Consider the following 16,552-nt stretch of genomic DNA (forward strand, 5'->3'; position numbering starts at 1 on the left):
GCCTAGTTTCCTGAAACAAGTCACATATAGCTGGATCACCCCCTCCTGCTCCTAGGGGTCCACGGCCCTGCAGCGCCCAAACCCAACACACTCCACTCAGCTTTAGGATCTTAGTGAAACATTCATTATTGGTTTCAGGTGTGTTAGGCCAAGGCCAGAGTGACAACCAACAGTATGGCAGACAACCAAGGCCAGGACTGAGCAGCCCAGCAACTAGGGATTGCCTAAATACAGTTGAAGTCTGAAGTTTACATACACCTTAGCCAAATACATTTAAACTCAGTTTTTCACAATTCCTGACATTTAATCCTTGTAAAAATTCCCTGTCTTAAATCAGTTAGGATCACCACTTTATTTTAAGAATGTGAAATGTCAGAATAATAGTAGAGAGAATGATTTTATAAATGTTATTTACTTCATCACATTCCCAGTGGGTCTGAAGTTTACATACACTCAATTAGTATTTGGTAGCATTGCCTTTAAATTGTTTAACTTGGGTCAAAAGTTTCGGGTAGCCTTCCACAAGCTTCCCACAATAAGTTGGGTGAATTTTGGCCCATTCCTCCTGACAGAGCTGGTGTAACTGAGTCAGGTTTGTAGGCCTCCTTGCTCGCACACGCTTTTTCAGTTCTGCCCACAAATGTTTTATAGGATTGAGGTCAGGGCTTTGTGATGGCCACTCCAATACCTTGACTTTGTTGTCCTTAAGCCATTTTGCCACAACTTTGGAAGTATGCTTGGGGTCATTGTCCATTTGGAAGACCCATTTGCGACCAAGCTTTAACTTCCTGACTGATGTCTTGATGTTGCTTCAATATATCCACATAATTTTCCTTCCTCATGATGCCATCTATTTTGTGAAGTGCACCAGTCCTTCCTGCAGCAAAGCACCCCCACAGCATGATGCTGCCACCACCGTGCTTCACGGTTGGGATGGTGTTCTTCGGCTTGTAAGCAGCCCCCTTTTTCCTCCAAACATAACGATGGTCATTATGGCCAAACAGTTCTGTTTTTGTTTCATCAGACCAGAGGACATTTCTCCAAAAAGTACAATCTTTGTCCCCATGTGCAGTTGCAAACCATAGTCTGGCTTTTTTATGGCGGTTTTGGAGCAGTGGCTTCTTTCTTGCTGAGCGGCCTTTCAGGTTATGTCGATATAGGACTCGTTTTACTGTGGATATAGATACTTTTGTACCTGTTTCCTCCAGCATCTTCACAAGGTCCTTTGCTGTTGTTCTGGGATTTATTTGCACTTTTCGCACCAAAGTACGTGCATCTCTAGGAGACAGAACGTGTCTCCTTCCTGAGCGGTATGATGGCTGCGTGGTCCCATGGTGTTTATACTTGTGTACTATTGTTTGTACAGATGAACGTGGTACCTTCAGGCGTTTGGAAATTGCTCCCAAGGATGAACCAGACTTGTGGAGGTCTACAATTTTTTTTCTGAGGTCTTGGCTGATTTATTTTTATTTTCCCATGAGGTCAAGCAAAGAGACACTGAGTTTGAAGGTAGGCCTTGAAATACATCCACAGGTACACCTCCAATTGATTCAAATGATGTCAATTAGCCTATCAGAAGCTTCTAAAGCCATGACATCATTTTCTGGAATTTTACAAGCTGTTGAAAGGCACAGTCAACTTAGTGTATGTAAACTTCTGACCCACTGGAATTGTGATACAGTGAATTATAAGTGAAATAATCTGTCTGTAAACAATTGTTGGAAAAATTACATGCACAAAGTAGATGTCCTAACCGACTTCTTGCCAAAACTATAGTTTGTTAACAAGAAATTTGTTGAGTGGTTGAAAAACGAGTTTTAATGACTCCAACCTAAATGTATTTAAACTTCCGACTTCAACTGTAGGTATCTCCCCTGATGTTGGCATGTTTTCAATACTGACTCCTTTTGTCATACAGTATTCCATATAAGGCATCCAGACCTTATGAAAGTTGCACAGTATACCCTTAATCTTGTAATAAATAAACTCTAGTGATACATAACTTGACATTTCTGCCATCCATTGTGACATTGTGGGAGGATAACCAAACTTCCAATTAATGGCCGCTATAAATGCTAGGTTACACAGTTTCTTCTGATAAGTCTCCAGTATCAACGTTTTCAAGCAAACAAAAACAGGGAGGGAGAGAGAATCTGTAGACATAAAATAACATACTCTTTGCCAGAATTCAGCCAGCCTTCACAAGAGCATAACATATTGAAATATGTCCCCCTTTTTTTTTATATTCAGTTTTACTGGCATATAGTACGTTCTATGGATGGTCTTAAACTGCAGTAATTTATGTCTGAGATTATATGAACATGACTGGGCATTCAAACATATCTGTATCCATTCATCATCATCATCATCAGTAGTGTCTCCTAGGCCTTCCTCACATTTTTGTTTTATATGTTTTGTGTCATCTGGAAAAGCCTCTATCAACCCTTGACACAGTTTGGAAATCAACTTTAGAGGTTTGTCAGACTGCCTTAAAATAGTTTCAATCTTTGAAGCTTCTGGCTTGTCTAGTGTTTGCTGCACAGAGAGAATACGTTTACGTTTAAGTTTAATTTGTTTGCACCAAAAAAAACAAGTGATAGACAACAATACAGCTGCCCACTCAAGAAAAAGCTTCAAACTGTAACCAGTGCCTGCAACCTGGTTCCGGTTATCAGTCAACCTACAAGGGTAGTTACAAACAGCACAGGAATGAAATCATCTTCATGTATTGATCACATCTTTACTAAGGCTGCAGAAATTTGCTTTAAAGCAGTATCCAAATCCATCGGATGTAGTGATCATAATATAGTAGCCATATCTAGGAAAACCAAAGTTCCAAAGGCTGGGCATAATATAGTGTAGCGGTCATAAAATAAGTTTTGTAGTGATTCTTATGTTGATGATGTAAATAATATTTGCTGGTCTGTGGTGTGTAATGAGGAGCTACCAGACGCTGCACTTGACACATTTATGAAATTGCTTATTCCCGTTATTAATAAGCATACACCCATTTAAGAAAATAACTGTAAAAACTGTTAAATCCCCTTGGATTGATGAGGAATTTTAAAATGGTATGGTTGAGAGGGATGAGGCAAAAGGTATGGCAAATAAGTCTGGCTGCACAAACGATTGGCAAACGTATTGCAAATTAAGAGTCATGTGACTGAATACAAAGAAGAAGAAGAAACTATACTTTGAAACAAAGATAAATGATATAAAGAATGATAGTAAAAAGCTTTGGAGTACCTTAAATAACATTTTAGGCAAAAAGGGTAAACTCCGTGCCATCATTAATTGAATCAGATGGCTCATTAATCACAAAACCCACTGATATTGCCAACTACTTTAATGATTTTTTCATTGGCAGGTTAGCAAACGTAGGCATGACATGCTAGCAACAAACGCTGACACTAAACATCTAAGTATAACTAACAACAAATTATTGTTGTCTATCATTCCGCTACCCAAGAATAGTAAAACTACCTTTACTGGCTCAAATAGCCAACAAATCAGCCTTTCACCAACCCTTAGTAAATTCTTTGAAAAAATGGTGTTTGACCAGATACAATGTTATTTTACAGTAAACAAATTGACAACAGACTTTCAGCACGCTTATAGGGAAGGACATTCAACAAGCACAGCACTTACACAAATGACTGATGATTGGCTGAGAGAAATTGATGATAAAAAGATTGTGGGGTCTGTTTTGTTAGACTTCAGTGCGGCTTTTGACATTATCGATCATAGTCTGCTGCTGGAAAAACCTATGTGTAATGGCTTTACACCCCCTGCTATATTGTGGATAAAGAGTTACCTGTCTAACAGAACACAGAGCGTGTTCTTTAATGGATGCCTCTCCAACATAATCCTGGTAGAATCAGAAATTCCCCAGGGCAGCTGTTTAGGCCCTTAGTTTTTTAAATGAGTAAAGCCAGTGTGTCTATGTATGAGGATTACCCAACACTATACACGTCAGCTACTACAGTGACTGAAATGACTGCAACACTTAATAAAAAGCTGCAGTTACAGTGGGGAAAAAAGTATTTAGTCAGCCACCAATTGTGCAAGTTCTCCCACTTAAAAAGATGAGAGAGGCCTGTAATTTTCATCATAGGTACACGTCAACTATGACAGACAAATTGAGATTTTTTTTCTCCAGAAAATCACATTGTAGGATTTTTTATGTATTTATTTGCAAATTATGGTGGAAAATAAGTATTTGGTCACCTACAAACAAGCAGGATTTCTGGCTCTCACAGATCTGTAACTTCTTCTTTAAGAGGCTACTCTGTCCTCCACTCGTTACCTGTATTAATGGCACCTGTTTGAACTTGTTATCAGTATAAAAGACACCTGTCCACAACCTCAAACAGTCACACTCCAAACTCTACTATGGCCAAGACCAAAGAGCTGTCAAAGGACACCAGAAACAAAATTGTAGACCTGCACCAGGCTGGGAAGACTGAATCTGCAATAGGTAAGCAGCTTGGTTTGAAGAAATCAACTGTGGGAGCAATTATTAGGAAATGGAAGACATACAAGACCACTGATAATCTCCCTCAATCTGGGGCTCCACGCAAGATCTCACCCCGTGGAGTCAAAATGATCACAGGAACGGTGAACAAAAATCCCAGAACCACACAGGGGGACCTAGTGAATGACCTGCAGAGAGCTGGGACCAAAGTAACAAAGCCTACCATCAGTAACACACTACGCCGCCAGGGACTCAAATCCTGCAGTGCCAGACGTGTCCCCCTGCTTAAGCCAGTACATGTCCAGGCCCGTCTGAAGTTTGCTAGAGTGCATTTGGATGATCCAGAAGAGGATTGGGAGAATGTCATATGGTCAGATGAAACCAAAATAGAACTTTTTGGTAAAAACTCAACTCGTCGTGTTTGGAGGACAAAGAATGCTGAGTTGCATCCAAAGAACACCATACCTACTGTGAAGCATGGGGGTGGAAACATCATGCTTTGGGGCTGTTTTTCTGCAAAGGGACCAGGACGACTGATCCGTGTAAAGGAAAGAATGAATGGGGCCATGTATCGTGAGATTTTGAGTGAAAACCTCCTTCCATCAGCAAGGGCATTGAAGATGAAACGTGGCTGGGTCTTTCAGCATGACAATGATCCCAAACACACCACCCGGGCAACAAAGGAGTGGCTTCGTAAGAAACATTTCAAGGTCCTGGAGTGGCCTAGCCAGTCTCCAGATCTCAACCCCATAGAAAATCTTTGGAGGGAGTTGAAAGTCCATGTTGCCCAGCGACAGCCCCAAAACATCACTGCTCTAGAGGAGATCTGCATGGAGGAATGGGCCAAAATACCAGCAACAGTGTGTGAAAACCTTGTGAAGAAAACGTTTGACCTGTGTCATTGCCAACAAAGGGTATATAACAAAGTATTGAGAAACTTTTGTTATTGACCAAATACTTATTTTCCACCATAATTTGCAAATAAATTCATTAAAAATCCTACAATGTGATTTTCTGGATTTTTTTTCCTCATTTTGTCTGTCATAGTTGACGTGTACCTATGATGAAAATTACAGGCCTCTCTCATCTTTTTAAGTGGGAGAACTTGCACAATTGGTGGCTGACTAAATACTTTTTTCCCCCATTGTAGTGTCAGAATGGGTGGCAAGGAATAAGTTAGTCTTAAATATTCCAAAAACTAAAAGCATTGTATTTGGGACAAATCATTCACTAAACCCTAAACCTCAACTAAATCTTGAAATAAATAATGTGGAAATTGAGCAAATTGAGGTGACTAAACTGCTTGGAGTAATCCTGGATTGTAAACTGTCATGGTCAAAACCTGTTGATACAACAGTAGCTAAGATGGGGAGAAGTCTGTCCATAATAAAGCGCTGCTCTTCCTTCTTAACAACACTATCAACAAGGCAGGTCCTACAGGCCTTAGATTTGTCGCACCTGGATTACTGTTCAATCGTGTGGTTAGGTGCCACAATGAGGGACTTAGGAAAATTACAGTTGGCTCAGAACAGGGCAGCACGGCTGGCCTTTAAATGTACACGGAGAGCTAACATTAATAATATGCATGTCAATCTCTCATGGCTCAAAGTGGAAGAGAGATTGACTTCATCACTACTTGTTTTTGTAAGAAGTGTTGACAAGCTGAATGCACCGAGCTGTTTGTTTAAACTACTAGCACACAGCTTGGACATCCATGCATACCCCACAAGACATGCCACCAGAGGTCTCTTCACAATCCCCAAGTCCAGAACAGACTATGGGAGGTGCACAGCACTACATAGAGCCATGACTACATGGAACTCTATTCCACATCAGGTAACTGATGCAAGCAGTAGAATTAGATTTAAAAAACAGATAAAAATACACCTTATAGAACTGTGAAGAGACACACGCATACACAGACAAACGCTAGCATATTTTTGTATGGTGATATTATACATGTTGTATTGTAGATGTGTAGTGGTGTAATAATGTTATATGATGTGATGTTTTGTCTTTTGTTTTGTGTGTGATGTAAGTGCCTTAATTTGTTTGGACCCCAGGAAGAGTAGCTGCTGCCTTGGCAGCAGCTTAATGAGCATCCCTAATAAATACAAATACAAAAATACAGATAAAAACAAATAAAAAATATGAAAAAAGGTGTGCCGGTGTGGTTGGAAGCCCAAGGGCTTATATGAAAACCACACCACAAAAAAGAATATACAATACATAAGAACAAAAAAAAAAAAAGTTTGTTAAAACAGATAACAAAACCTACTAATTATAAATGTATAAATGAATTGATCAAATATCATGAAAAAAAAAAAAAAAATTGTTTTGTTTAAATGTGTGTGTGTGTGTGTGTGTGTGTGAGAGAGTTAGGCTATATGGAAGAGTTTACTGAGTAGTTTGGTTCATCAGGCTGACCCCCAGTCTTCGCTTGAAGCTATTGAGGGATGGTGATGTTTTGGCAATGTGAAGATAAGAATTCTAGAGTATGGTACCTCTGTATCTGATAGAGAATTGACTATGTGGGGTGCGGCACTGTGGAGGGTGAAGGTTATCGCAGTGTCTTGTGTTATATAGATGGAGTTCAGAATTAACCTAGAAGAATCCATTGAAGTGTTTAGGTAAACTGCCTGGGAGGTATGAGTATTTGTAGATGAAAGTGCGTAATTGGCATACATTAATGTTGTAAATAGACAAGATATTGAGTTTCTTAAACAAAGGTGCAGATGGAGCCAGGTAATTAGAGGAGGTGGCTAGTCTTGCAAATTTATTTTGTATGATGAGTAATTTGTGTAGGTAGGAGGCCTATGTACTGGGCCAGACAATATTACAGTAAATGAGATATGGAACAAATAAGCTATAGTATAGAGTTAGGAAGTAAGCCTGATGAACCAAACCACTAATCTTTCTGATGATACCAACAGATTTAATCACTTTGTTGCAGACAAATTGAATATGATCTTTCCAGGATAACTTTTCATCAATTAAGCCAATCAGTTGTGTTGTGAAAAGGTAGGGGTGGTTTACAGAAGATGGCCCTATTTGGTAAAAGACCAAGTCCATATTATGGCAAGAACACCTCAAATAAGCAAAGAGAAACGACAGTCCATCATTACTTTAAGACATGAAGGTCAGTCAATCCTGAAAATTTCAAGAACTTTGAAAGTTTCTTCAAGTGCAGTCGCAAAAACCATCAAGCGCTATGATGAAACTGGCTTTCATGAGGACCGCTACAAGAAAGGAAGACCCAGAGTTACCTCTGCTGCAGAGGATAAGTTAATTAGAGTTAACTGCACCTCAGATTGCAGGCCAAATAAATGCTTCACAGAGTTCAAGTAACATACACATCTCAACATCAACTGTTCAGAGGAGACTGCGTGAATCAGGCCTTCATGGTCGAATTGCTGCAAAGAAACCACTACTAAAGGACACCAGTAAGAAGAAGAGACTTGCTTGGGCCAAGAAACACGAGCAATGGACATTAGACCTGTGGAAATCTATCCTTTGGTCTGATGAGTCCAAATTAGAGATTTTTGGTTCCAACCGCCGCGTCTTTGTGAGACGCAAAGTAGGTGAACAGTTGATCTCCGCATGTGTGGTTCCCACCGTGAAGCATGGAGGAGGAGGTGTGATGGTGGTTTGCTGGTGACACTGTCGTGATTGATTTAGAATTCAATGTACACTTAACCAGCATGGCTACCAAAGCATTCTGCAGCGATATGCCATCCCATCTGGTTTGCGCTTAGTGGGACTATCATTTGTTTTTCAACAGGACAATGACCCAAAACACACCTCCAGGCTGTGTAAGGGCTATTTGACCAAGGAAAGTGATGGAGTGCTGCATCAGATGACCTGGCCTCCACAATCAATTTTATTTTATTTTATATAGCCCTTCGTACATCAGCTAATATCTCGAAGTGCTGTACAGAAACCCAGCCTAAAACCCCAAACAGCTAGTAATGCAGGTGTAGAAGCACGGTGGCTAGGAAAAACTCCCTAGAAAGGCCAAAACCTAGGAAGAAACCTAGAGAGGAACCAGGCTATATCAACAATCACCCGACCTCCACCCAATTGAGATGGTTTGGGATGAGTTGGACTGCAGAGTGATGGAAAAACAGCCAACAAGTGCTCAGTATATGTGGGAACTCCTTCAAGACTGTTGGAAAAGCATTCCAGGTGAAGCTGGTGGAGAGAATACCAAGAGTGTGCAAAGCTGTCATCAAGGCAAAGGGTGGCTACTTTGAAGAATCTCAAATATAAAATCTATTTTGATTTGTTTAACACTTTTTTTGTTACTACATGATTCCATATGTGTTATTTCATAGTTTTGATGTCTTCACTATTATTCTACAATGTAGAAAATAGTACAAATAACGAAAAACCCTTGAATGAGTAGGTGTGTCCAAACTTTTGACTGGTACTGTACGTTAGAGGCTCAGTAATCGAGGAAGACACTGATTTCACCAGAGGCACCAATCTCATCATGACCTGCTGCTTATATCTTTAAGTTACCAATTACCTCCCTCACCTCCATTATATCAGGAGGATCAAACTGAAACATAGAAGGAAAATGTCCCTTATTGTAATTCAAGGGATTTCCATCAGTTTTCTCTATTTTCTTTGACAGAGAGGAACCGACATTCACATGAAATAACATCAGGATCACTATAGGTCTTATTTCCAACAATACATTGAGATGGGATAGTTGGAGATGCCTTTTTCCTATTCAAAAGTTGATTGATGATTTTCCAAGTTGACTTTATATTATTTAAGGATTCTTGGAATTTGTTAGGAAAGTATTTTTTTGGGGCTGTCCGAAGTAGGTGAGTAAATTTGTTCTTATACATTTTGTAATTTTTGCATCTGCAAAAGTTCACTTTAGCGCCGTCACAGACAGGTCTTCCCTGGTTGCCTGACCGTGCTGAGACCCCTGTCACTATTTGATACTGCTTAGATGAGTAATGACAAAGAATTACCTTGGTGTACATTTATACATTATATTATCCAAGAATAGAATCAATGGTTCAATAATTTAAATGACCATTATTCCCAGATCCCAGACTGTGGACTACCCATCAACTCAAGATGGAACTTTGTATCCATTCACTGATTGTTGTAATTTACAGCAAAATTCACCTGAGCTCCGTAGACTGGTCTTCCCTGGCTGTCTGATCCTGCTAAGACATGATGAGAATAGTGTTGTGTACTGACTGTGCGCTATGACAGTGAAGCCTCTAGAGCTGTTTATTACTGTCAGTGTAAAAAGTAGGGAATTAGCTAGGGAAACTGACAGATCAATAATGTTACATTGCTATACTGACTGTGATTGGGGCAAAAATAATATCTAACGTAAGCCAACTTTTGGCTGGCTCTAATGGTACATCAACTGGTGAAAACGAGCCAAGTTAATTTACTTCTGTTAAAATGGGACAAAACAAAAGCTACAAAACATTTCCATACACACAACAGCTGTTAGATACTGCTACCTGACCGATAGCTAGGCTGAACTGGCTGCTAGATAGCTAGATAGCTAGCTAAGTTAGTTAATTCACTTCAGACAGAACTTCAGTCGAGGGGGGATGAAACATTAGCTAACGTTACATGTCAGTTACACTACTAGCTCAGCTCTGGGAATAAATACTTGTTTTCCCTGTTAAGTCAAACAGCAGTTACCTTGCCAGCTACATCAGTCAAATAAAGAGTAGCCAGTTTCTGCTCTGCTTGCTTTTACAACTCAGAGAAAAAGCACAACACACACATACAACAGCTGCCTCTGTTCGCACACTCTGTGGTGTCTGCACACTCCTAAATCCAGCCGGCTGAAACCACCAAACAGCCTACCCGACCACTCTTTTTGTATCACAATGCAATGATAAAACTGGGGGGCAACAAAAATGCAATTTCAGAATGTGGGGGGGTCATGTCCCCCCCGTCCCCAGTGAAAGTTGCTCCCCTGGTACTACATATGTAATGAAAATAAATACTTTTTCTGCTCTCCCTGTTGGCTACAACCTCCAATACCATAATCTCCATGTTTGTGTACATAGGAGGGTGCCCTGGACCTGCTGAATGAACTGAAGAGCTTCAACATGACGCTGAAACTTCTGCAGGTAGAGGACCTGCAGCAGGAAAATCCCACTCACCTGTTATGTCATATTTAGGTGTACAGAAGTTTCATATTTTAGGCTACTTCTACATTGAACATGAAATATTATCAAATGCATGGGGAATACAGTGCAGTCCGTGCAATTTTTCCACAAACAGGGAATGGATTATCTAGTTATGCCTACTCCAAATGATGTGTGAACTCATTATAAAAGTGTAAACTCATTATTTCAAGGTTCACATGCAACAAACCATTCTCTCCACTGAATAGGAAACGAGGATCGGCATGTCTGTGAATGGAATCAGGAAGCACTGCACAGACGACGAGGTCGTTTCCCTGGCCAAGATCCTCATCAAGGACTGGAAGAGACTGCTGGGTAGGAGTGTAGGAGACTGTCTTTCAGACAGTGGAGCTGTCTGGAGTTGCGTTTTACAGTATACGCAGTATGTAGAGACAACATTTTCAACCCTCTTTGCCCCCTAGATGCTGCACGTACTCAGAGTACTGAGAGGCCCAATGAGATGAAGAATGGGGTTGACTCCAACAAATCCACAGGGTCCCCAGTCAGGTCCCCCTCAGAGAAAGACACCAGGTAGGTGCATACACACGCACTCGCACACACTCAAACCATTGCCTGCATGTGAAGGCAAAAATGTAAACATAGAAAAGGGGAAGATACGGCATCTGGTGTGGTCTGTGTTTTTTTGCTATAGTCACAAGAGGCCGGATGTTTCTGATTCAGATCCTGAATCTGAAAAGGAAGAATACTCTGACAAACGGCGAAAAGAGAAGGCCGATGTTGAACACAAAAAAGACGAGAGAGCTGTTGACCTTAAAAGGGAGAGATATACAGATGCATTCAAAAACAAACAGCATGCAGAACAATCCAAAAATGGAAAACATACAAAAGATGGCAGAAAAGAAAGACATGTAGAACACTCCAAAAAAGAACAACACTTAGAAGAACCCAAAAAGGAGAGACACTTCGAAGAATCCAGAAAAGAAAGACATGTACCTGTACATGACACAAAAAATGAAAGACATGTGCAAGAACCCAAGAAAGAAAGACATTTAGAAGAACCCAAGAAAGAAAGTCATTTCGAAGAACCCAGAAGGGAGAGTTTTGCAGATGAACTGAGAAACGAAAGACACACAGAGGAACGCAGAAAGGAGATACCAATGTACGAACCCCCACAAGAGAGACCTGTTGAAAACCACAGAAAAGGGTTTGAGAGGTGAGAGGTGCCTCTGTTAAGTTGATTCCATACAGTCTAGAGAGGACCAGGCCTGGGCCTCAGGGATGTGTTGTGTTTTCAGGAGAAGCGTCTTGGACGATCTTTACCCCTGTTGTTACTCTCCTCCTCGACCCCCCCGACCACCCCGCCTTCCTCCCCCTGTCAGACGTATGTCTGGGGAGATGAATAAAGGGGTGAAGAAGGAGAGAGAAAGGTCAGGATGGATAGATACTCTGGTGTCAACGCATGGAACTTTTCTGAGAACACTGTATTAATTAGCAGATGCTTTGGTGCATTACTGAATGAGTAGTTTGTACAGATATAAGGCTACAGTTTGAGATGTTTATATTGGAAGCCCTTGAGGTGGATTGCACACTAACCTTGTTGTTTCACTGACTTGTTCATACAGCATATCCACTGGGCACACCACGTCATTTCAACGTGGAAATCTGGGTAATATTTGGTAGAGATGTTGATCAATGAGATTTCAACCTTTATTCACCCACTCAAAAAGTCAGCCAGAAGTTGGTTGAATTCCCAATGCGTTGTCACTATGCTTGCAACCATCTAAAAGCAAAACTAAATTCCATTGGAAAAACAATGTCAGATTATTGTTCTCATCTAAATGTGTTATCAGTGCGCTTTCAACCATTTTAATGTCAGATATTTAGTATTTAATCAAATCAAATCAAATTGTATTGGCCACATGCGCCGAATACAACAGGTGCAGACATTACAGTGAAATGCTTACTTACAGCCCTTAACCAACAGTGCATTTTTTTAAAATAAAAAAGTAGAATAAAACAAAAAAGTGTTGAGAAAAAAAGAGCAGAAGTAAAATAAAATAACAGTAGGGAGGCTATATATTTAGGGGGGTACCGGTGCAGAGTCAATGTGCGGGGGCACCGGCTAGTTGAGGTAGTTGAAGTAATATGTACATGTGGGTAGAGTTAAAGTGACTATGCATAAATAATTAACAGAGTAGCAGCAGCGTAAAAAGATGGGGTGGGGGGGGGCAGTGCAAATAGTTCGGGTAGCCATGATTAGCTGTTTAGGAGTTTTATGGCTTGGGGGTAGAAGCTGTTGAGAAGTATTTTGGACCTAGACTTGGCACTCCGGTACCGCTTGCCGTGCGGTAGCAGAGAGAATGGTCTATGACTAGGGTGGCTGGAGTCTTTGACAATTTTGAGGGCCTTCCTCTGACACCGCCTGGTATAGAGGTACTGGATGGCAGGAAGCTTGGCCCCAGTGATGTACTGGGCCGTACGCACTACCCTCTGTAGTGCCTTACGGTCGGAGGCCAAGCAGTTGCCATACCAGGCGGTGATGCAACCAGTCAGGATGCTCTCGATGGTGCAGCTGTAGAATTGTTTATGTTTTATCACTGTGCTTAATCTAATTGCACAACCAAATTCCCTGGATTGCAGTTGAGATTACATTAAAAGTACATAGTGCAAGTGTTCAATGCTGTAGAGAGTCTTCACAGATTATTATAGCAATTGTGAAGATCTCCACAGAACTGCGACCTTTGCATGCTATCTTGTACACTTTCTATGATTACATAAAAATACATGTATAGTTACAGTAGGCTAACCTAAAAATGTGGCCATAGATGTGTTACTCATTGTAGCCCTTTCCTGCAGTCAAATGACCTTGTGGCCTCATGGGTGGAATGTTATTAATATTTTTCATAATTTCATAATTCATTTTTAAAAATGTATCCGGTGTTTGTATGTCAAACGGGTTTGTTATTATAATAATAATAATAATAATAATAATATGCCATTTAGCAGACGCTTTTATCCAAAGCGAAAAATGTTTGTGTATGGGTGGTCCCGGGGTTCGAACCCACTACCCTGGCGTTACAAGCGCCCTGCTCTACCAGCTGAGCTACAGAGGACCACGCTATATTTCAGTCTTCTGTGATGTATATAAAGTGTAATATTGGGATGCAAACTAAACATTTGATACATTTCAACACTATATCTGACATGGTACAGGTGTCTTCTATTTTTTAAGCCCATAACCATGTCTGTGAGGTGTATACTTTTGTTTCAAAGTAGATTTGTTTAAGACTACCAAGAAACACTCTGTGTGACCCTGATTTTAGCCCATTGCAGTAAAATGTTAAGGTTGAATAAATACTGTTACTTTAGTTTGTAAAATAGCCTTAACTTTAGGCTATTTACTGTATTACAAAAGTCATATTGAATTGTGTTTGATTGTCAACACAATCAGATATCAACATTTTTAAAGGATATCTAATGCTTGGATAGTTTAATATGAGCCACTGGCTTAATCCTATTCTTTAACTTGTATTTTTGGTTTAGTTGCAGACGTGAATCCAACATATCATTTCTTAACTTGTCGACAAGTTAATATGCTATTTACTGTATTGCAAAAGTGATATTGAATTGTGTTTGATTGTCAACTCAACCAAATATCAACATTTGAAGGACATGTCTTTTGTGCCACTGACTGAGTCTGGCTTTAATTCCAGTTTGTCTACAAATGAATAATTGATATGTCGGATTCACTTCTCCATCTCAACCATGAATCAAAGTTAAAGAATATGACTAAATCAAATCAAACTTTATTTAAAGTGCATTTAAAGTTTTATTTGATTTAGTCCTATTTTTTTTTTATCGGATCTTTGGTTGAGATGGAAAAACGTGAATCCAACATATTAATGATTAACTTGAAGATGAAATTAGAAGTCAACCAAAGCGTGAAACCCTAGGCCTATATGTATTGTCTATTTTAGTTGAACCCTGGGTTTAATTGAAACAATGTTGATGACTTTTCAAATGGTATACAGGCCTAAATATATTATTGATGATATATGACTTAGAAAGTATGGTTACATTTCATTTGCTCTGTTAAACCTACCCTTTGGAATGATTTAGATAGCAACAGTGAATATACACTGAGTATACAAAACGTTAGGAACACCTGCTCTTTCCATGACATAGACTGACCGGGTGAATCCAGGTGAAAGCTATTATCCCTTATTGATGTCACTTGTTAAATCCACTTAAATCAGTGTAGATTAAGGGGAGGAGACAGGTTAAGGACTTTTAAGCCTTGAGACAACTGAGATATGGATTGTATGTGTGCCATTCAGAGGGTGAATGGGCAAGAGAAAAGATTTAAGTGCCTTTGAACGGGGTATGATAGTAAATGCCAGGCGCACCGGTTTGTGTCAAGAACTGCAACGCTGCTAGGTTTTTCACGCTCAACAGTTTCCCATGGGTATCAAAAATGGTCCACCACCCAAAGGACATCCAGCCAACTCACACACAACTATTTCAAGTTTCTAAATGATTTCTTTATTCAGATGAAGGGTACTGCTATGGGATCCCCTATGGCTCCTAACTGCTAATGGTACATTGATGATATTTTTGTTCTATGGAGGGGTGATTCAAAACAGCTCCAGGCATTCCATGCTTTTCTTAACTCTTGTTCTGAGCACCTGAGATTTACTATGCAATCTGACACACGTCAAATTAGTTTCCTTGATCGTCTGATTTTTTTGTGAGGATAATGTTCTAAACACTGATCTTTACAGGAAACCTACTGATTGTAACAGTTTGTTGAGGGCTGATAGCTTCCCTTGAAAAACAGTTTGCCCTACAGCCAATTCTGTTGAATCAAAAGAATTTGCAAAAAACTATCAAGATTTAGACAGAAATATGGCTGAGACGCAAAGAAAATTCAGGGAGGAGGGGGTACAAAAATGGTCAGATTAATACTGCCATTGAGAAAATTCAAAACAAATCGAGACGTGATCTTTTTCAAGGACGAAAAGAAGCATTATTGCGTTCTAACTACATGCTATTCAAAGTGCTCTGAACAAATTAAGGGAATCGTTCACAAACATTGGCACATTCTAAGATCCGATGACAGTATCGGTAATGTGTTTTCGGACCCTCGCTTGGTCGTATTCTCGCGGGGCAGAAATCTCAGAGATCAATTGGTAAACTCTGATTTACCACCCCAAAATATCCCTGCACGTCTATTTGCGCCTCAACCGGATGGAAACTACAAGTGTAATGGTTGCGCTCAATGCAATGGCACTTACAAATGTAGATCCTTCAAACACCCCCAAACAGGGAAACAAATCCCAATAAAATGTGTTATTACGTGCTCCACTAAGGCAGTTATGTATCTTATAACTTGTCCTTGTGGTAAAAATGATGTGGGTAAAACAAAGCATGAATTAAAAGTACGAATCTCGGAGCATCGTAGCACCATTAGGTGCAAAAACTTGACGTACCCAGTCACGGCCCACTTTTTTGGAAGCGAACCACTCCCTAGGAGAGGGGGTGACCCCGACAACTTATTGTTAAAACGAGAGGCTGCCTGGATCTTTAATTTAAAGACCCTTGCTCCCTTCGGTCTCAACATAGACTTTGATCTGAAGCCATTCTGGTGATTATTTTGATTTTGCTATTCATTGTAAATGTTTGTAGGCCTATGTAGCCAAATTGTATTTATGATCGTATGCTATCCATTCATGTTTTTTGTATGTTCTGTTTATCTGTGAATTAACCAATGATATAAGGCCACACCCGGCCATGATTACAGACACCTGTGTGTGTCCTTTTACACTATATAAGGGGGGGTGTACCAAATGTAATCAAAATTACGAGGGTGTACCAAATGTTTGGTATACTCAGTGTATGTAGTAAATAAGAGCTCTCTCAATAACCATTTTCACGATAGCAT

At 40.0% G+C, this 16,552-nt stretch overlaps 1 protein-coding gene across 12 annotated transcripts in view; it reads left to right on the forward strand.

Annotated features, from left to right (window-relative positions):
- The window catches only part of LOC311127073 (transcription elongation factor A protein 3-like), an 86,358-nt gene that overhangs the window by 58,010 nt on the left and 11,796 nt on the right, over positions 1-16,552 (forward strand). For all 12 annotated transcript variants that reach the window (XM_084158822.1, XM_084158827.1, XM_084158832.1 and 9 more), the window contains exons 2-4: positions 10,531-10,593; positions 10,860-10,965; positions 11,073-11,181. In XM_084158822.1, coding sequence (XP_084014948.1) covers positions 10,531-10,593; positions 10,860-10,965; positions 11,073-11,181 — 278 coding nt within the window. The remainder of the gene's footprint in view (positions 1-10,530; positions 10,594-10,859; positions 10,966-11,072; positions 11,182-16,552) is intronic.

This window comes from Coregonus lavaretus (genome assembly GCF_964263955.1).
Source record: "Coregonus lavaretus genome assembly, chromosome: 3".
NCBI lineage: Eukaryota > Metazoa > Chordata > Actinopteri > Salmoniformes > Salmonidae > Coregonus > Coregonus lavaretus.